The sequence below is a fragment of the Phyllobates terribilis genome, unplaced genomic scaffold, assembly GCF_046119375.1.
Source record: "Phyllobates terribilis strain yellow unplaced genomic scaffold, ASM4611937v1 Scaffold_1__5_contigs__length_1240528914, whole genome shotgun sequence".
NCBI lineage: Eukaryota > Metazoa > Chordata > Amphibia > Anura > Dendrobatidae > Phyllobates > Phyllobates terribilis.
The window spans coordinates 983,598,805-983,621,424 of NW_027362761.1; the positions used below are offsets into that span (position 1 = coordinate 983,598,805).

Here is a 22,620-nt window from a genome sequence, read left to right on the forward strand (position 1 = left end):
CGTTGGAAAACACTACATTCAGTACATTTAGTATATTAAGTGGAAATTAAATGGGCTATGATAGACAAATGAAGGCCACATTGTAAATGGTAGAAATAACCTTCAATATAAAAGTGTTAAGGCATTAGAAATAAAAAAAAGTAAATAAAATCGTTCATAATATATACATTTTTAAATTATTAATAGAACATTTATAAATTCTAACGTATATATGTATGCAGTGCAGTGTAATATGAATTGTATATACTGTCAATATATTTTTTATTTATTTATTTTACTGGGAAATTATACTCTACATTCAGTTTTAAATAATTCAACAAAAAGGGGATTAATGTCATATTACCGCTGAAAATGGCCATACATTTTAGTTGATTTTAAGGGGCATATATTTCATGAAAGCGTAATAAAAATTAATACAAATTGAAGGTTTGTTCCAAAGTGAAAACATTTGAAATACTATAACTCTGGAGTAAACACATTGTGTACAATATAAGACTAATTCACATTTACACAATTTTCACAGATTCACCTCCTCCCCCCAAAAAATGAAAATTAAGTATACATCAGGTAATCAGGTATACCCTTAAGCGGTGGAATAATTTTAAGTACTCCGCATGAGCAGTTATGGGGTGAAAAAATTGAAACAAAATAAAATTGCAATAGTTTGTATCCCTTCTAGCGCCAGCAGAATGACTGCATTGATCTTTTTTTTCTACTAAAAATTAACACAAAGAAGAACCAAAACTATGTAAAATAATAAAAAAAAATAATTAGCAAATGCTAAACATGTAATAATGCACACATACAAACAGCATTGGTCAATTGAGGAGAGGAGGGTGGGAGTCATGATATTTAGCTGAGTGTATGACATATAGAAATTGGGGTACATATTATTGTATATATACCCCAATTTGTTAAGGTTAAACAAGCAGAAAGAATACAGTACCTTTAACTATTTTATCCAAATAGTGAGCTTGTAAAGTTGAGAAGGGGAGAAGAACAAGACAGACATTTCAGGACATTAACTGTTAGCAAAGGCATGCAGAAATAAAGATCATTTGAGGCTAGGAAAGGCAAATTACGGTTAGGTCAGAATCATTGGTTAAGATTTCCAGCCCAACTAAATAAACCTGATAATTCCATGTATCAACCTTTGATTTACTCCTAGTGACATTTATGTCTGCTCCACTTACTGAGCCCCGGGTTTATTACTCAGGCATGTGGCTTTAATAGAACATTTGCCAATGATAATTTCATACAGAAGATATGGAACAATACATACGAAAAATAAATTGCTATAGTTATCGGCTTTCTTTTACTAATTCTTGATTTTATATTAAGTATAGTACATATATATTCTAACTAATGGGGTTACTATAACCTAATTAATGCTTAAGGTTTAATACTAGGTGGACCACTGGTGGACACAGACAGAAAATGGCCCCTGTGCAAGAACAATATATGGACCCTTTCCAATTCAATAGCTTATGCACAATTCTGCCTGTTTCGGAAGTGCAAATGGGCCCCCTAACCTTTTGGGCCCCTGAGCGACTGCAGAGGTTGCACCAATGGTATGTCTGCCCCTGAGGTGGACCATCCTCTATTGGTATGCTAACTCACAGAATCCATGTAGTTCTTTATTCTGGAGCCATATGAACTCTGTTCACTGTATTATGGGGCCTCGGCAAGACATTGTATGTAATTGTATATAATGGATCGCACATACTTTATATGCACACCTAAAATTGCACTGAAAAGTGGACTTATAAGAGGGGTGGTTTTCTGAAGGATGATACCCAGTATACATGTAAATGGTGGAGCTGAAAATCTGTCACAGCAAACACATATTTACCAACAGTCCCAATTTTGCAGGAACAGTCCTGTGATCACAAAAGGATGTGCCTGAGCAAAGCCACACCAAAAAGTGGGCAATGGGAAGAGGGCGGACTTAGTTGTTATGGGGGCATTATATAAGGATTATAAGGAATACATGGATAAAGGGAGGTTTTCTCAAAGAAGTGGTCTATTTTTTGAGGTTTCAGTGTATGTAATTATATTTGGGAACATTTAGAGATAAAGCATAGACTTCTACGGGTGTCATAATATGTTTCTATAGAAATCAGCGCTCATACGCCACTATAATATATTACTTCAGAGTAAGTCTTAAAAATGGGTTTATGCTTGAACTACAGTGCTGTTGTAGTGACAACTATGAGCCTATACAACAGAACCAATTCAAGACAGTGCTCCATAGGTAGTTTCATATATAAGTTCTTTACTCGTCCATAGAATAAAGGCAGCAATATTTCAACCTGTATGGTACGCTTCAACCTGTGTGGTACATTTCGACCTGTGTGGTACGTTTCGACCTGTGTGGTACATTTCGACCTGTGTGGTACGTTTCGACCTGTGTGGTACATTTCGACCTGTGTGGTACGTTTCGACCTGTGTGGTACAGTTTGACCTGTGTGGTACGTTTCGACCTGTGTGGTACTTTTCGACCTTTGTGGTACGTTTCGACCTGTGTGGTACAGTTTGACCTGTGTGTTACGTTTCGACCTGTGTGGTACGTTTCGACCTGTGTGGTATGTTTCGACCTGTATGGTACGTTTTGACCTGTATGGTACGTTTCGACCTGTATGGTTGAAAAAAGCCATACAGGTTGAAACATTGCTGCTGCTATTATACGGAGGAATAAAGAACTTATAAATTAAACTTCTCAAGGAGCGCTGTCTTCAGTTGGCTTTGTGGATTTCACATCAAGTGGATCCGACAGATATTTTTGTCTATGATGCTTCTTTATGCCTAATGTGGCTGCGGACGTGCTTAACTATGGGTCTATATGTCCTCTACAAAAAAAGACTCTGGGTTCATACAGTATATTGTAAATAGATACAATATTCAATTTAAAGCCATTCATGCACGGAAATATATTAATATAACTTCCTCTTGTGGAAAGAATATTAATTTCAAAGAAATTATGTAATGGAACATCTTTGGGCAATGTGGAATACATCTGGCCTTTAAAACTGATCATTACCCTCCAATACATAACTGGCAGTACGGCTTTAGACTGGATAAAATGTTGAAACTATTCAAGCTGATATTTTGGGAGGGGAACTGGATGTTTTCCTGGACCAAAGCAATGTGTTGCCAAATATACATAGAACGCTATGGAGGTCTAAAATCATAAAATAACCAAATATCTACGTAGGACACCACTTTCATATAAATAAGTTCCCTAATCCCCAGAAATCACCCTTGGGTAGAGGGATATTTTTTGTCATTCTCTATTGCACTGATTGCTGCTTTTGTCCTGTGTAATAACCGCCATAATCACAGCTGGAAAAATGCAAACTGATTTTACTAGATATTTCAAGTCTCAGGCTTCTTACCATTGAAAATTATAGAATAGGCAGTGTGGAGAGGCTTAAAAGCTCTCAGATGCAAGCCAGCCTATAGCAAAACAAGCATTGCAATTTACAAGCCCCGAGTAGTGAGCCTGATCAGAAGAAACTGGCATTTTAGGGAGGAATAATTCTCCCGCACGCTTGCACAACCCAGCAATTCTTTAGCGCAGACACAGGCAATTATGTAAAACACAGAGCAAAGTTATGTATAGTAGTTTTCTAATATGGAAGAATATGGAAGTGGATGCTCTGGAGACATCTTTGAGGCCACCCTTGTTGCCTCGTTTAGGTGGAAGAAAATCACATCTAAATTGCATCTATTAAAGTAAAGGTCAACAACAAGTCGTGGGGTGATTTCACACAATTTATTGGGAATCAAAACGAGCTGTGAAAATTAGAATAGACGGCAAGAGTTTTTATGTCATGTATTGTCATTATATGCGTTTTCCTATAAAATGCTGACTTTCTTGTTAAACACAGGGGCATACATAACATTATATAGACAGACCATGCTACTGCTACGTGGTCATTGGAGAGAAGCAGTCCAGCCCTGGTCGGTCTCATAGTATTTTTTACTGAGCAAGACTCTCCTTTCCAAGGGAACTGTAAGGTCTGCAAGCAAGGTTGTAAGGAATTGGTGCAGGGATCATGTGAAGAGCATAGAAGGGCACACAATGCTTGGTATGGCTTCAGCACCTAGGGCTGCCATACAAAACAAACTCAATACAGTCATATTGTAAGTTTAAAAAAACACAGCCTCTTCAATGGCTGTGCGAAATTACTGGATACTGGCACGAACTTGAACACATTGTAGTATACACTGATCCAGAGCATTCCAAACATGCTCAATGGGTGACATGTCCGGTGAGTATGCTGCCAGGCAAGAACTTCGCAGCCATTGAAGAGGAGTGGACCAACATCCCACCGGCCACAATCACCAAACTGATCAACTCTATGTGAAGGAGATGTGTTACACGGTGTGAGGCAAATGGTGGTCACACCAGATACTGACTGGTTTTCTTACCCCCTTGGACCCTCCAATACTGTAAAACTGCATATTTTAGAACGGCCTTGTATTGTGGCCACCCTAAGGCACCTGTGTAACAATCATGTGTCTACTCAGCCTCTGGACATGTCACACCGGTGAGATGGATGCATTATCTTGGCAGAGGAGAAGTGCTCACTAACACAGATTTACGCAAATTTGTGAACAATATTTGGGAGTAATCAAAATATCATGAAAAAAGTATTAATTCTTTGGGTTCAGCTCATGAAAAATGGGAACGAAAACAAAAGTTTTGTGTTTATATTTGTGCTCAGTATATAAGCGTTAATATTAATGTTTATGTGCACAAAATGCTAACAAAGTCTACTAATATACAAAAAAATGGACGTAAGCTCTTAACGCACTGTACACTAAAAAAATAATGTGACTTAATATAAAATGCTGTGCTTCAGCTGTACACTGTATGTCTATCATGTACTAAATCTGAAAAGAGTTATTCTGATTTTCCACTGAATGTTCAATCACAGGAATTCTTGGTTTGTACTTGCTCTCCATGTAATAAGTTACTACATACTTCACTTTCCTTTTAGACTTTTCAGCCACATGCATCTCAATTTCCTTTTGACTTGGGAAAGGTCTACTAAAAAGCAGTTGCTGTCAAAACCAAAATTATCACAAATAAACAAATGGAAAAAATAACTGAAAAATCAACCAAAAAAACCCATTACCAAGTAGTATAAAAATATCTCTTTGATTTGTGAAAAAAAATTACATAAAATAGTCATAGGAGTAGAAAAGTTGGTAAAGTTGAGTGAGGGCAGCAGGGTGGCTCAGTGGTTAGCACTGTTGATCTGCACTGCTGGGGTCCTGGGTTAAAATCCCACCAAGGACAACATCTGCAAGGAGTTTGTATGTTCTCCCCGTGTTTGCGTGGGTTTCCTCCGGGTTCTCTGGTTTCCTCCCACACTCCAAAGACATACTGATAGGGAATGTAGATTGTGAGCCTCAATGGGGACAGTGCTGATAAGGTCTGTGAAGAGCAGTGGTATTAATGTGCTATATAAGTGTATAATAAACTAAAAGAGGATTGTTGAGACTGTTTCTGCCCAGGTTAATAAATGTATTTGAGGGCTCGTACAGACAAGCATATTATACAGTACATATGTGACAATTCTGTATCCATAATTGGTAGCATACGGCAGCACATTGACCAATGCAGGTGAATGGTGCAGTTCACATGAGAGGTTTCTACATGGAGCAATGGTCTGCGTGTAAAAAAATAGCAGCATGTAATAGTCTGATCCGTTATTTTGGATTTTGCCTAATAAACTCAATGGGTGCATTAAAGAAATGGCTACCATATGTACACCATCCATAGAGCATCCTATATTTTCCAGATCCACTGCAATTATCAACATTGAAAACTGTAAATGGACTTTCACTATATTTTAAATTTTTGGTGTATAAAATGGATGGCATAAAAATATATACAAAAATGGGCATATGAATGACATATAGAGGTCACTACAGATTAAAATTTGTCAGTTTTTTCTCAATTACAAATGGCCTGAAGGAGGTGGGTGCTGGTTGACAAATGCCAGGCTGGTGTCCTCGTTCTAATAATGCAATGCGACCCTCCCCTTGTATTTCACAGCCTCGGAAAAAAAACTAAATTACGCACCTCTTTTCTCAACTCTCAGGTCCTAAAACATTAAATATAAATATTCCTTGTATACATTTTATTATTTTTTATAGTTTTCCTTACATAAAAGCTTATTTTTTATTATGATTGGTTACTTTTGAAAGCATGCAATAAACTGTTTTATAACAAAATTGTCGTAGCCAAAATGAAGTTAATGTCATGGTTGACCAGAGAAATAGTTAAGTCGATTAGACAGATAACAGCAATGTCTTGAGGGCCTGGAGAGGCTATACTTGGCATACAACATTGTTATTCTAGGCGTCCTTTGCAGGGCATATAATATGTCAGAAAACGCTGGTTTCCTATTATACGTTCTGATCGTGGCCTCCTCTAATGACTGCTATTAGCATCCCATTAAAGAGGCACCTAGGTATCATCCTTAGATTATTCATGCACTAGATTCACAAGATATGATAAAATGGGACTAGTCTCTGAATAAGTATATTAAAACCATTTATTCCAATCAGCTGCTGTTTTAATCAGCAGGAACAGCATGCCCATTGATTTGATGTTCATTAATTGGCACTCACTGCACTATTTTATTACTGATTATCCTGACATAATGGATTAGAACACTAAAACAATTTGCATTGCTACATATCTATCCCCTTCTAGGAGTCCGTATGGAGACTACGTGTGAGCAAATCCCATTGTAATCACATAATATTCCATTTATAGGGTTCATATTAAGCTCAGCAGGATCACTAATACAGATTTAGCCGGGATAATTACACCTGTTGGTGCACATTAGATAGATACTTAACTTTTTTTTCAATACATTTCCAACAATTTATCACTATTTTTTCCCTACGTTGGCTGTCATCCATTTTTTTTTTATTACAATGCCAGTCTTAATGTTGATGTTAGGCTGCAATGAACTTGCTACATGGACTTGTCAAAGGTTGGCATGATTCAGCCAAGAGTGCATGTGCTCTGAATGGAGACAGGGAAGAAAGTGAAAGCCAGACACTTAAAAAGTGAGTTAGCAACATTAAGTGAAGTGGATAAAAAATGCCCTTATTAAAAAAATGATCGGTCATGTTGAAATTTACCATGCCCGATCCTTCTTTTTTCCAAAATAGGCTTCCTGAATATTTGGGTGCAGGGTGAAGCATATACAAATTCTAGGAAATATCATAATGCCAAAGCAACTTCTTGCCTCCTCTTAGAGCTCAGGAACGTCATTGCGGGACCCCTTCAATGAGTGTAAGTAGAGAACCACTAACAAGCAATGGCTAACACTCTGGAAAACTTGATCTATCTACATAAAATGGGAATTACCATTTATTTGAAAGGGATACTATATTTCCCCATAGTTTTAAGGAAAATTAACAATCCATATGTAAAGTTGAGCTGTGCATGGAATCCTGGCAACTCTTAGAGTGACTGCAGACTTGAACCCCAAGGCCAGACAACCCCATTAATAGGAATTTCTTGGATAGAGTTTCCAATAGCCACTCTGGTTGGAAGGTTCTAGAGGAACACTGACCTTCACTCTTTCACCCCTATACAGGGATCTGAACATACTCAGGGCTCCCTGGGTTATGTCCACATAATGACTGCCTGCCAGAGGAGTGAACTGGCAGAGAAGGGTAATCCAGCTGGATTAAAACCAGAGAGGGCAAATACACAACTAAATCAGAAAATAGACAAGGTCAAGGTATAGCCGAAATCAAAACCAGGAGGATGGACTAAGTGCCAATAGGCAAATGGAGGGTTAAGTTGGTCCAAGTCAGAAATGATACTAAAGAACTTAATCAGGCATCAAGGTGTAACCAGGACAGAACAGGGGCAGAATACACTGATAACTGGCAAGTAATACAATAGATCGCTGACGGAGGCTTATATAGGGTGTGGCCCGCCTAAGGCTCACAGCAAAAGAACTAGTTAAAACGAATTAGTCCTCAGCAGTTACATAAAGATTCCCTGGCTGGGTGGCATCCCAAATCCCAACTATACTAACATCTAACTGGACCACGCCAATTCTTAAAGAGGTTGTCCAAGTTTTCCACGAAAGTCTGCAATCACTCTACGTGACTGTGTAATGCACACGCCCGGGCTGAGCGGCGTGTGCGTGTGAATCCACTGGACCGTGCCGGAGAGTGAATGCCTGGAGGGGCGTAACTAGGTATTCACCCGATCCGACCAGGGTCGCACAATGGCATACGACGCCAGTGCACCAAGGAGGAACCGAGCAGCGGGACCAGGTGCTACTCCAGGACAGACCCCGGACACGGCTGTTGACCCACACAGGGGAATACAGGAACAGGCTGGTTAGGCTGGCGCACAGACTGGTGGGTATAGGCAGGCACGACTGGTATGCAGGCAGGCGGGTATGCAGGCCGGGGGGTACAGGCAAGCACAGCTAGAGTGCAGACAGGGAGGCACTAGCAGGTAGGAACACAGGCGGGATAGGACCCAGTACACACTGGGACTCAGGAACAATACAGGCAGAGGGGTACAGGCAAGCACAGCTAGAGTGCAGACAGGGAGGCACTAGCAGGTAGGGACACTGGCGGGATAGGACCCAGTACACACTGGGACTCAGGAACAGAACCACAGATGTGGCGGACAAACACAGCAGAGTGAGGCCGCCCAGAGAGGTGAGCGAGAACAGGGCAGGACAAGGCCGCCTGGAGCGGTGAGCAAGAGTAGAGCAGGACAAGGCTGCCAGGAGCGGTGAGCAAAGGGTTAGAGCTGAGCGAGACTGCCGGAGCAGTGAGCAAGAGTAAAGCAGGACGAGACCGCCTGGAGCGGTGAGCAAGAGTGGAGCAAGACTGCCGGAGCAGTGAGCAAAAGGATAAGAGCGGAGCGAGACTGCCGGAGCAGTGAGCAAAAGGGTCAGAGCGGAGCAAGGCTGCTGGAGCAGCGAGCAAAGGAGTCAGAGCAGGCTAGAACCGCCGAAGCGGTAAGCAAAGGAGTCAGAGCAGGCTAGAACCGCCGGAGTGGTGAGCAAAGGAGTCAGAGCAGGCTAGAACCGCCGGAGCGGTGAGCAAAGGAGTCAGAGCAGGCTAGAACCGCCGGAGCGGTGAGCAAAGGAGTCAGAGCAGGCTAGAACCGCCGGAGCGGTGAGCAAAGGAGTCAGAGCTGGCAAGGCTGAGCAGGGGGGACAGGGCTCTGTTCACACGGAACAGACAGGAAGGGAAAGGCAGAGCCAGATACTCACAGGGTACTTGCAGAGAAGTAGCGAGTGGACCACAAACTCACAAACGGGAGTACAGAGACAACAAGCAGGAGTTAGGTACGAGTTCAGACTCTGCAGAAAAAGGAAGGGAACGGACATAGAGGCAAAACAGGTAAAGGATAGGAGAGAGTTCAGACTGGAACTGAGTGTACGGAGGAGACCGACACTGCAGCGGAATACAGGAGCGGGTCTGGGAATACGGCCCCCAGAGAGGCAGGACGAACAGGCAAGGAGCGTGTTCAGACAGGACAGACAAGATACAGGAGCGGGTCTAGGTAATCGGCCCCTAGAAGGCGGGAGGAACAGGCTAGGAGCGTGTTCAGACAGGACAGACAAGATACAGGAGCGGGTCTAGGTAATCAGCCCCTAGAAGGCGGGAGGAACAGGCTAGGAGCGTGTTCAGACAGGACAGACAAGATACAGGAGCGGGTCTAGGTAATCGGCCCCTAGAAGGCAGGAGGAACAGGCTAGGAGCGTGTTCAGACAGGCCTGGAAATACAGCCTCCAGGATAGGCAGACAAGAGAACACAGAACGGGACCTGGCACCTTCAGAGTGCAAGCACACACTGAATGAAACACTATGCTCAGGCAGGGAATGATTGGAGCAGCTGAGCTATATACCAGGTGACAGACAGCAATAGGCTGAGGACGCACAAGGGGTGTGACCCACAGCAGGTACAAAAAGCAGGAAGTGATCGGGCGCCGCCCTTAAGCAGCAGAAACAGACACAAACAGACAGCATGGAGGGAAGCCAGAAAGACATTCTGGACAGGAGATCAAGTGCGCGCTCTTGCACAGTGGGAGATGGACCACTATGCAAGGACGCCGCCAGGTATGTTACAGTACCCCCCCCCTCACGCCCCCTCTTGTTCAGGCCTGCCAGAATCTTCCGCAGGGAATTCGAGGGCCAATTCTTCACTTCGAAGAGATCACTTCCACTGTCCACCGGAAAAACTGGTCTCCTCTGGGTAGCTAGGATGCTACCTCCCATCCAGCCACCCTTAGCAACAGACGAAACGGGTGGAGTACCAGGAACAGCACACAAGGAAGTCTCTCTCCACATATTTTCAGGTGGCACCCCAGAGGGTACAGGAGACAACTGGAAGTCCTCCACCGGGTTGGAGGGGGACAGAGACTTGGGGGTAATCTCTGCTTCGAGGTACATCTTGTCAAGCTCACAGGAAGAAATAGACGGGTTATCAGGTACATAATGAGGAAAAGTCACTGTCTCTTTGTTATCTGGTGGTACCCCGGAGGATTCAGGAAACAACTGGAGGTCCTCCGCCGGGTCAGAAGAGTGCAGAGGCTCAGAGAAAACATCTGCTTCAGAGTACACTAGGTCGGACACACTGGACGAAGCAGGCGAGGTATCGGGTACCGAGTATAGGAAAGTCTCTGTCCATTCACCACCAGGTGGCACCCCGAAGGGTTCTGGAGACAACTGGCGGTCCTCCGCCTGGTCAGAGGGGTGTAGAGACTCACGGGTAACCTCTGCTTCAGAGTACACTAGGTCGGACTCACTGGACGAAGCAAGCGAGGTATCAGATCCAGGATATAGGAAAGTCTCTGTCCATTCACCACCAGGTGGCACCCCGAAGGGTTCTGGAGACAACTGGAGGTCCTCCGCCTGGTCAGAGAGGTGTAGAGACTCGGGAGTAACCACTGCTTCGGAGTACACTAGGTTGGACTCAGTGGACGAAGCGAGCGAGGTATCAGGTACAGAGTATAGGAGAGTCTCTGTCCTTTCGCTACCAGGTAGCACCCCGAAGGGTTCTGGAGACAACTGGAGGTCCTCCGCCTGGTCGGAGGGGTGTAGAGACTCGGGAGTAACCTCTGCTTCGGAGTACACTAGGTTGGACTCACTGGACGAAGCGAGCGAGGTATCAGGTACAGAGTATAGGAGAGTCTCTGTCCTTTCGCTACCAGGTAGCACCCCGAAGGGTTCAGGAGACAACTGGAGGTCCTCCGCCTGGTCAGAGGAGTGTAGAGACTCGGGGGTAACTACCACTTTGGGGTACCCATTGTCAGGCTCACAGGACGAAGCGGACAAAGTATCGAGTACCGGGTGTAGAGAAGTCTCTCTCCATTTGTCATCGAGTGGTATCCCGGAGGATTCAGGAGGCAACAGGGGGTCCTCCGCCAGGTAGTAGAGGTGCACAGACTCTGAGGTAACCACAGCTTTGGAGCATCCTTGGACATGCACACCGGTTAAAGTGGGTGAAGCATCTGATGCCGGGTGCAGGAAGTTCTCCTGTGTGGAGTCTGGATGGGCAGAAGTCTCTTCGGGCAGGAGAACTGGTGCACTACCCACGCACATTACCCGTTGGGGCTTCTCCGGGATACAGGGAGATGAAGCTTCAGTAGGGACTTCAAGGTTGGGGTCAGGAGGTCTCAGGGAGGACAGACCCTGGCGTGACGGCTTGCCTCTACGTCTAGCACGTCTGGACTGCCTCTTGAGGTTGGGAGAAGTATTCCGGAAAGCGTAGTCACCCTGTGAGGAATCTGGGTGGGCAGTAGTCTCATTGGGCTAGAGGACTATTGCGCTACCCACACACATTACCCATTGGGGCTGCTCCGGGATATTGGGAAGTGAAGCTTCAGCAGGAGCCTCCGGGTTAGGATTATCGAAGACCATTAGAAAGGCCACCAGGAAGGCCATTAGGTCCAGGAGGATCGGATCCTGTGTTTCATATAGGGGGTTGATCCATTCCAAGGCATCACCCGCCAGGTAAGACATAATGAATGCCACCTTAACCCGATCGGTGGGAAAACATAGAGGGTAGAACTTGAAGTGTAGCATGCATTGCTCCACAAATGCACGACTTTGTCTTGGAGCCCCATAATAACGTAGCGGATCCGCAGGAACGAGAGCAGATAGATCCATCTGGACGGGTGCGTAATTCGCCTGGAACGCAGCTAAAGGGAAAAAAAAATTTATTTATTTATTTTAATGCATGTATTCGCTGGAAAACTTCTCAGAGAGCGAAGGCCGTGGGGCTCAACGGGAACCATGGCCTGAGCATGCTGTAATGCACACGCCGGGGCTGAGCGGCGTGTGCGTGTGATTCCACTGGACCGTGCCGGAGAGTGAATGCCTGGAGGGGCGTAACTAGGTATTCACCCGATCCGACCAGGGTCGCACGACGGCATACGACGCCAGTGCACCAAGGAGGAACCGAGCAGAGGGACCAGGTGCTACTCCAGGACAGACCCCGGACACGGCTGTTGACCCACACAGGGGAATACAGGAACAGGCTGGTTAGGCTGGCGCACAGACTGGTGGGTATAGGCAGGCACGACTGGTATGCAGGCAGGCGGGTATGCAGGCCGGGGGGTACAGGCAAGCACAGCTAGAGTGCAGACAGGGAGGCACTAGCAGGTAGGAACACAGGCGGGATAGGACCCAGTACACACTGGGACTCAGGAACAATACAGGCAGAGGGGTACAGGCAAGCACAGCTAGAGTGCAGACAGGGAGGCACTAGCAGGTAGGGACACTGGCGGGATAGGACCCAGTACACACTGGGACTCAGGAACAGAACCACAGATGTGGCGGACAAACACAGCAGAGTGAGGCCGCCCAGAGAGGTGAGCGAGAACAGGGCAGGACAAGGCCGCCTGGAGCGGTGAGCAAGAGTAGAGCAGGACAAGGCCGCCAGGAGCGGTGAGCAAAGGGTCAGAGCTGAGCGAGACTGCCGGAGCAGTGAGCAAGAGTAAAGCAGGACGAGACCGCCTGGAGCGGTGAGCAAGAGTGGAGCAAGACTGCCGGAGCAGTAAGCAAAAGGATAAGAGCGGAGCGAGAATGCCGGAGCAGTGAGCAAAAGGGTCAGAGCGGAGCAAGGCTGCCGGAGCAGCGAGCAAAGGAGTCAGAGCAGGCTAGAACCGCCGGAGCGGTAAGCAAAGGAGTCAGAGCAGGCTAGAACCGCCGGAGCGGTGAGCAAAGGAGTCAGAGCAGGCTAGAACCGCCGGAGCGGTGAGCAAAGGAGTCAGAGCAGGCTAGAACCGCCGGAGCGGTGAGCAAAGGAGTCAGAGCAGGCTAGAACCGCCGGAGCGGTGAGCAAAGGAGTCAGAGCAGGCTAGAACCGCCGGAGCGGTGAGCAAAGGAGTCAGAGCAGGCTAGAACCGCCGGAGCGGTGAGCAAAGGAGTCAGAGCAGGCTAGAACCGCCGGAGCGGTGAGCAAAGGAGTCAGAGCAGGCTAGAACCGCCGGAGCGGTGAGCAAAGGAGTCAGAGCAGGCTAGAACCGCCGGAGCGGTGAGCAAAGGAGTCAGAGCAGGCTAGAACCGCCGGAGCGGTGAGCAAAGGAGTTAGAGCTGGCAAGGCTGAGCAGGGGGGACAGGGCTCTGTTCACACGGAACAGACAGGAAGGGAAAGGCAGAGCCAGATACTCACAGGGTACTTGCAGAGAAGTAGCGAGTGGACCACAAACTCACAAACGGGAGTACAGAGACAACAAGCAGGAGTTAGGTACGAGTTCAGACTCTGCAGAAAAAGGAAGGGAACGGACATAGAGGCAAAACAGGTAAAGGATAGGAGAGAGTTCAGACTGGAACTGAGTGTACGGAGGAGACCGACACTGCAGCGGAATACAGGAGCGGGTCTGGGAATACGGCCCCCAGAGAGGCAGGACGAACAGGCAAGGAGCGTGTTCAGACAGGACAGACAAGATACAGGAGCGGGTCTAGGTAATCGGCCCCTAGAAGGCGGGAGGAACAGGCTAGGAGCGTGTTCAGACAGGACAGACAAGATACAGGAGCGTGTCTAGGTAATCGGCCCCTAGAAGGCGGGAGGAACAGGCTAGGAGCGTGTTCAGACAGAACAGACAAGATACAGGAGCAGGTCTAGGTAATCGGCCCCTAGAAGGCAGGAGGAACAGGCTAGGAGCGTGTTCAGACAGGCCTGGAAATACAGCCTCCAGGATAGGCAGACAAGAGAACACAGAACGGGACCTGGCACCTTCAGAGTGCAAGCACACACTGAATGAAACACTATGCTCAGGCAGGGAATGATTGGAGCAGCTGAGCTATATACCAGGTGACAGACAGCAATAGGCTGAGGACGCACAAGGGTGTGACCCACAGCAGATACAAAAAGCAGGAAGTGATCGGGCGCCGCCCTTAAGCAGCAGAAACAGACACAAACAGACAGCATGGAGGGAAGCCAGAGAGACATTCTGGACAGGAGATCAAGTGCGCGCTCTTGCACAGTGGGAGATGGACCACTATGCAAGGACGCCGCCAGGTATGTTACAGACTGCAGACTTGTGAATACTCGCAGAGCGCACATTGCGCGCTGTGAGGATTCTCTTATGCCAGTGGCGACACTGAACAGTCATGTGATGGCAAGTATGCGATATGCATACATCTGGCCACATTTTGACTAGACATGCGCAGCCTCGTCCAATGCAAGTGAATGCATATCGCATACTTGCGGTCACATGACTGCTTTGTCTTGCCACCAGCACAAGAGAATCCTCATAGTGCTTGTTGCCCATGATGTGATGATTCACAAGTCTGCAGTCACATAGAGTGACTGCAGACTTTTGTGATAAACCTGGACAGCCCCTTTAATCCTCCTAATTCCCATCCACGTCACTGACTCTTAAACTCCCTTTATCTCCCTCTCCACTCTTTGCCTTATTTTAAATGGTTGCCCAGGATGGAGATATTGATAGCCTAATCTTAGGATAAATTATCACTATCAAATTCAAAATTAGAATTAACAGAAATGGAAAATAACTGCAACTGTGTGCAAGACCAAAACATTCCAAAGCTAATTCTCCAATTATTTAAACTCATGATGAACCCGAGCTGGAATAAGATCCAGGAACAGTTTTACCATTTTTGGAAGTGAACAGGATTCATGGAATAGATTTTATGGCGTGTGCAAACCTAAAACTTTACAGGTGTCCAGTTTTTATCACAATGTAATGGATGCCAAATGCCTCTCACCATCTGGTAGTTTTTAGAATATCAAACAAATACATATATATATATGTATATATATATATATATATATATATATATATATATATATATATATACATATGTATGTATATATATATATATATATATATATATATATATATATATAGTAGCAGCCCGAGTTCCGAAACAAATAAGTTTCGGAAGCTAGAAAAGTGTGCTCTACATAATAAAAACTAACTGAAATTACCCATGTTTATTTATTTTCAGTCTTTTTAAACGATAAACAACAACAGTTGTCATAATTAATAAATTAGTAAATGGAATTATGGAAAACAAAAATAAAATTTAGAAGATTACAGAGACGTTCGCCAATTCAAAAAGTGAATTGCCCACGGCAGATCATGTGGAAATCTCTCTATGCTGCTCCTCTGGCCTACTGAAATAGACGTATGCATGGCCCCCTCATCCCTAATCCTGGTATGTATGGCCCCCCTCTTCCCCAATCCTGGTATACATGGCCCCTTCATCCTCAATCCTGGTATGCATGGCTTCTTATCCCAATCCTGGTATGCATGCTCCCTATCCAGGTAAGAATGGCCCCCATCCTTGTAGGCATGGCCCGTCATCCTCAATCCGGGTATGCATGGCCCCTCATCCCCAATCCTGGTATGTATGGCACCCCTCATCCCCAATCCTGGTATGTATGGTCCCCTCATCCCCAATCCTGGTATACATGGCCCCCCCATCACTGTACACATGAAAAAAAAATAAACACTTATACTCACCTTCCTTCCTCACCTCTGCTCCAGCGCTGCATCCTGTCTGCCAGCAGCTCATGTCAGCATCCGAGCAGCACATGACGTCACTGCCATGCACCCTCAGATGCTGAGGTGAGCATCGGGGATATTCACTCCTCCTCACGCTCGGACTATGTGGGTGGAGAGGAGTGAATATGTATTTTCTTTAATAGCAAGCACTGTTAATCACAGCCGTAGCTCAGCGCTCCTCTGTGCCCGCTATTAAAGAAAATGCATATTCACTCTTCTCCACTCCCATGGGCGTGAAAAAGAGTGAATATTCATTTACCTTTAGCAGCAGGCACAGGTGGTAGCTGCAGCAGTGGCTACTACCTGTGAACCGCTCCTCCGACGCCGCAACATCCCCCACCACTATCCACCACCGGAATGTATATACTCGAGTATAAGCCGAGGGGGGGTTTTTCAGCACAAAAAATCTGCGGAAAAAGTCGGCTTATACTCGAGTATATACGGTACAACGTCAGCTCATGTTTTTCTTGCACTCACCTCAACATTAAGATCATTATGTAGTAAGATATATATGCACTGCTCAAAAGAATAAAGGGAACACTTAAACAACACAATGTAACTCCAAGTCAATAACACTTCTGTGAAATCTACCTGTCCAGTTCTGAAGCAACACTGATCGTGAATGAATTTCTCCTGCAAATGGAACAGATAACAGGTAGAAATGATAGGCAGTTAGCAAGACCCCCCGCATAAAAGGAGTGGTTCTGCAGGTGGTAACCACAGACCATTTCTCTGTTCTCATCCTTTTTGGTTGTTGTTTTGGTCATTTTTGCGTTTTGCCATTGCTCTCACCCCTAGAGGTACAATTAAGTAGCATGAGGCGGTGTTTACAAACCACAGAAGCTGCTCAGGTAGTGCAGCTCATCCAGGATGGCAAATCAATGAGAGCTGTGGCAAGAAGGGTAGCTGTGTCTGTCAGCACAGTGTCCAGAGCATGGAGCATATACTAGGAGACAGGCCTGTACACCAGGAGACGTGGAGGGGGCTGTAGAAGGGCAACAACCCAGCAGCAGAACTGCTACCTCCTCCTTTGAGCAAGGAGAAACAGGAAAAGCAGTGCCAGAGCCCTGCAAAATAACCTCCAGCAGGCCACTAACATCCATGTGTCTGCTCAAACTGTCAGAAGTAGACTCTATGAGGGTGGTATGATGGCCCGACGTCCACAAGTACGTGTTGAGCTTACAGCCCAAGACCATGCAAGGCGATTGGCATTTTCCAGAGAACACCAAGATTAGCAGATTTGACATTGGCGCCCTGTGCTCTTCACGGATGAGAGCAGGTTCACACTAAGCACATGTGACAGACGTGACAGAGTCTGGAGACAATGTGGAGAATGTTCTGCTGGCTGCAACATCCTCCAGCATGACCGGTTTGGCAGTGGGTCAGTAATGGCGTGGGAAGGCATTTCATTGGAGGGTAGCACAGCCCTCCATGTGCTAGACAGACATACCCTGACCGCCATTAGGTACCGGAATGAGATCCTCAGATCAATTGTGAGACCATATTCAGATGCAGTGGGCCCTGTGTTCCTTCTGATGCATGACAATGCTAGGCTTCATGTGGCTGAAGTGTGTCAGCAGTTCCTGCATGATGAAGGCATTGATGCTTTGGACTGGCCTGCCCGTTCCCCAGACCTGAATCCAATCGAGAACATTTGGGACATCATGTCTCGTTCCATCCACCAACACCACGTTGCACCACAAACTGTCTAGGAGTTCACTGATGATTTAATCCAGGTCTGGGAGGAGATCCCTCAGGAGAACATCCGACACCCATCAGGAGCAACCCAGGCATTGCATGGAGGTCATACAGGCACGTGGAGGCCACACACACTACTGAGCATAATTTGCTTGTCTTGAGGCATCTCCACGGAAGTGGGATCAGTCTGTAATTTGATTTTACACTTTGATTTTGAGTATCATTCCAAATCCAGACCTCCATGGGATATTAATTTTGATTTACATTGATCATTTTTATGTTCTCAACGCATTCCACTATGCAATGAATAAAGATTTGCAACTGGAATATTTCATTCAGTGATATCTAGGAAGTGGTATTTTAGCGTTCCCTTTTTTTTGCAGAGTATATATACAGTACAGACCAAAAGTTTGGACACACCTTCTCATTTAAAGTTTTTTTTTTTTTCATGACTATGAAAATTGTACATTCACACTGAAGGCATCAAACCTATGAATTAACACATGTGGAATTATATACGTAACAAAAAAAGTGTGAAACAACTGAAAATATGTCTTATATTCTAGGTTCTTCAAAGTAGCCACCTTTTGCTTTGATGACTGCTTTGCACACTCTTGGCATTCTCTTGATGAGCTTCAAGAGGTAGTCACCGGAAATGGTCTTCCAACAATCTTGAAGGAGTTCCTAGAGATGCTTAGCACTTGTTGTCCCTTTTGCCTTCACTCTGCTGTCCAGCTCACCCCAAACCATCTGGTGACTGTGGAGGCCAGGTCATCTGGCGTAGCACCCCATCACTCTCCTTCTTGGTCAAATAGCCCTTACACAGCCTGGAGGTGTGTTTGGGGTCATTGTCCTGTTGAAAAATAAATGATGGTCCAACTAAACGCAAACTGGATGGAACAGCATGCCGCTGCAAGATGCTGTGGTAGCCATGCTGGTTCAGTATGCCTTCAATTTTGAATAAATCCCCAACAGTGTCACCAGCAAAGCACCCCCACACCATCACACCTCCTCCTCCATGCTTCACGGTGGGAACCAGGCATGTAGAGTCCATCCATTCACCTTTTCTGCGTCGCACAAAGACACGGTGGTTGGAACCAAAGATCTCATATTTGGACTCATCAGATCAAAGAACAGATTTCCACTCGTCTAATGTCCATTCCTTGTGTTCTTTAGCCCAAACAAGTCTCTTCTGCTTGTTGCCTGTCCTCAGCAGTGGTTTCCTAGCAGCTATTTTACCATCAAGGCCAGCTGCACAAAGTCTCCTCTTAACAGTTGTTGTAGAGATGTGTCTGCTGCTAGAACTGTGTGGCATTGACCTGGTCTCTAATCTGAGCTGCTGTTAACCTGCAATTTCTGAGGCTGGTGACTCGGATAAACTTATCCTCAGAAGCAGAGGTGACTCTTGGTCTTCCTTTCCTGGGGCGGTCCTCATGTGAGCCAGTTTCTTTGTAGCGCTTGATGGTTTTTGCAATTGCAATTGGGGATACTTTCAAAGTTTTCCCAATTTTTCGGACTGACCTTCATTTCTTAAAGTAATGATGGCCACTCGTTTTTCTTTACTTAGCTGCTATTTTCTTGCCATAATACAAATTCTAACAGTCTATTCAGTAGGACTATCAGCTGTGTATCCACCTGACTTCTGCACAACACAACTGATGGTCCCAACTTCATTTATAAGGCAAGAAATCCCACTTATTAAACCTGACAGGGCACACCTGTGAAGGGAAAACCATTTCCAGTGACTACCTCTTGAAGCTCATCAAGAGAATGCCAAGAGTGTGCAAAGCAGTCATCAAAGCAAAAGGTGGCTACTTTGAAGAACCTAGATTATAAGACATATTTTCAGTTGTTTCACACTTTTTTGTTAAGTATATAATTCCACATGTGTTAATTCATAGGTTTGATGCCTTCAGTGTGAATGTACAATTTTCATAGTCATGAAAATACAGAAAAATCTTTAAATGAGAAGGTGTGTCCAAACTTTTGGTCTGTACTGTATATCTGCCAACTATCACATGAAAGCAACTTAAAAGTGCCTTTTTTGACACTTTTAGGGATCTAGGTGCAACTGCACCCCCTATAGCTCCACCTATACATGATATATAATTACTAGCTGCAGTATAGTATGTATAGAGATCTATCTATACATTCATAGACAGATATAAAGGGCATAATCTGCATATCACGGGGACACGATGTCCATTTTCGACATTGTGAGCACTTAGCAGCTAATCAAGGCCATACATGACAGCAGAAAATCATCTTTCCTGCGCCGATGACAGACACACACGATGTTATAAAATGCCAATATATCAGAACATTTTATACTTACAAATCACTTGCAGAAATCAAATGCACATTTCATTACGGTAACATGCAAACACTCTTCACAAACATGACACTTTAACAGCTAAGTCATCTGGGAGAAATCACGCTGAATGACAGTCCTGAACGCTGCTTGGTAGGTTTTGAATAACAGGACTAAAAAATGAGCAATGTCGCTGTTATTTTCCTACTAGTCATAATGTCTAATTATGCCTCCATGTACTCTGTCGCATTATAACATTACCAGGCGCGCTCCAAAACTTCACATTCTGTTCCTCTGCGAGTATAATCTTGTGGCTTTATTCCCTGTAATTACCCATGACTCAATAAGTGCATTAGGAGCACAGTCACTAAGGGGAAATACAAGATGAAGAGTAAAACACTCAGAATAACAGACTCTAGAAGAGCACTGTCATAACGGGAAGGTGGACCGGTGAGAAAATGCCAGGCCACATATGTGACTGGAATGTATCAGGGCTCATGAGAGATTTTCCAGAGATTTTTACCAGGAGAACACACAAAGAAGCACATATTGTGTTGTAAGCATATCCTGGGAATCCTACTCTGACAAAAACCTGCCTCAAAGCCATTATCAGCTCGAAACCTGCCGTGTTGGCTGGTGATGCTCCGTTATCCCAGATGTTGTGCTGAAATAATGCAGTATGCAGGTCGGTGGTAACAATGAGACAGAAACACAAAAGAAACTTGGTTGCTGGAGAGCAGAGTAACTGACCGGGGAAGTATCTACATCTTGGGACACACATTGCCAACCAAATATGTGAAATGTTACATCAGCCACAGATTGGGCTACCTAGAGCAGTCTTCTCCATTCAAAAAATCAAGAGCCAAATGTAGCTCTCAGGCTAGCTGAACGTCTCTTCTCAGTTGTTGGCATCTCTAGATCCAATTTTGCAGCAATATCACAAGGAAGGTCATATTATAACTAAAACTTGATACCAGGATCAATACCATATTAGCAGTTAATATTGGGGTTTAATAGTATTTATTATTATTACTATTATTAAATGAGACTCAACGCCAACATTTGAATTTTGAGGGTGGTCTTCAGAAGATTGGGGATTCCTGCATTAAAGCCTGCACTAAGAAAAGAATACCCATGAAGTCTAATGAATGGTAACCCACTGCTCTAGGGTGCATGAATTAACTAAAACAGTAGTCAAGTTCAGCTGCTGTGTTTTACAATATGTGTTTTGTACCCCTGTTCTTCTGAAACTCATTGTGACATGTTCCTTCATTTCAAAAGTCCAAATTATAGAAATATCTCAGCACAGCTCCAAACCGAGTCAACAATGAAATGATGCAAGTTGCTCTCTGAAGTCATTGCACTGGTCTTTACTGGATAAGTTAAATTGGTTGTCCGGTTACAGGATATTGAGGATTTATCTATAGGTTATCAATATCAGATTGGGCGGGGTCTGACACTCAGCACATAGATCGGCTATTACAAGCTCTAGTTGTGGCTGGATGTAAATACATTGAATGAAGCAATGCACAGCTCCATTCAAAGTGTCGCGGTCACTGCTGGGTACTGCAGAACAGTTCTTATTCAAGAGCTTTTCTACTGTGTCCGGTATTACCCCTTTAAAGGAGTATTCCCATCTTGTATAACACAGGATGTGTCATAAATGTAAAGGAGATATGGGTCCTACAAATGGCACTCGCATCTACCTTAAGAACAGGGGCTCCATCATGCTCCCCTGTAACTGTAGACGTGGTTGGAATTACAATACGAATGAATGGGAACTTCAACCCGCTTTCCGCTCACAGCAGCATGTCATAGCCCAATTCTTGAGATAGATGGAGATCTTACCGATGCATCTTCTATAGATTTTTAGAACATATTTTTTGTATGTGGCATAAATGTACAAGATGGGAGTACCCCTTCAGTTGGATATGGAATAGTGTGTTTTTAGCCTTTCTTATAATGTTAAAATGAATTAGTAAAGGCTCATGCAGCCGTCCATGCAAATTGGTCTGAGCACAGACTGAAACGCATGGACTGCATGGCTCTCCCAACCCGTCACAGCCTCATAGCCATATATGAAGCTGTCAAGGTCAGATCGGGAGACCTACAGCCAGTCCATGCACTGATGTCAGCATGAACCCTACATATTAATTTCATATTTTACAGTTGATTTCTAGATATCACACAAAGAATGAAAACTCTTTAATTGAGCAACATAGCATTTAAAAAAAAACATTAAGCGGGGAATTTACTAATATTGGCATTTATACATCCATCTTATACAGTAGAAAGTTGAAATAAGAAGCCAAACTCATTATGAGGTGCATGCCTCTTAATAAATGTGGTGTATACGGTATTTTGCATGTTCACCAGAGCTATGAGCAGGCATATATTGGTGTTATAATTTCTGGCGATTTCTGGCATAAATGAAAGTATATTTGTAGGGATGGGGAGTCCCTGCCCTCTCTCTCTAAACCTTGACTACTTTTCTAATCACTTTTAAAAAATTGAGAGAAAAGAACAAATTGGCAAAAAGATTCAACCTGTTATGCG

General features: G+C 44.7%; 1 protein-coding gene across 17 annotated transcripts in view; it reads right to left on the reverse strand.

The window, feature by feature from the left end:
- The window catches only part of TENM3 (teneurin transmembrane protein 3), a 1,704,102-nt gene that overhangs the window by 178,178 nt on the left and 1,503,304 nt on the right, over window positions 1-22,620 (reverse strand). For 14 of the 17 annotated variants that reach the window (XM_073643373.1, XM_073643362.1, XM_073643479.1 and 11 more), the window contains one exon: window positions 947-973. The exons of the other annotated variants lie outside the window; for them this stretch is intronic. In XM_073643373.1, the coding sequence (XP_073499474.1) occupies window positions 947-973 (27 nt within the window). The remainder of the gene's footprint in view (window positions 1-946; window positions 974-22,620) is intronic. 17 annotated transcript variants of the gene reach the window in all.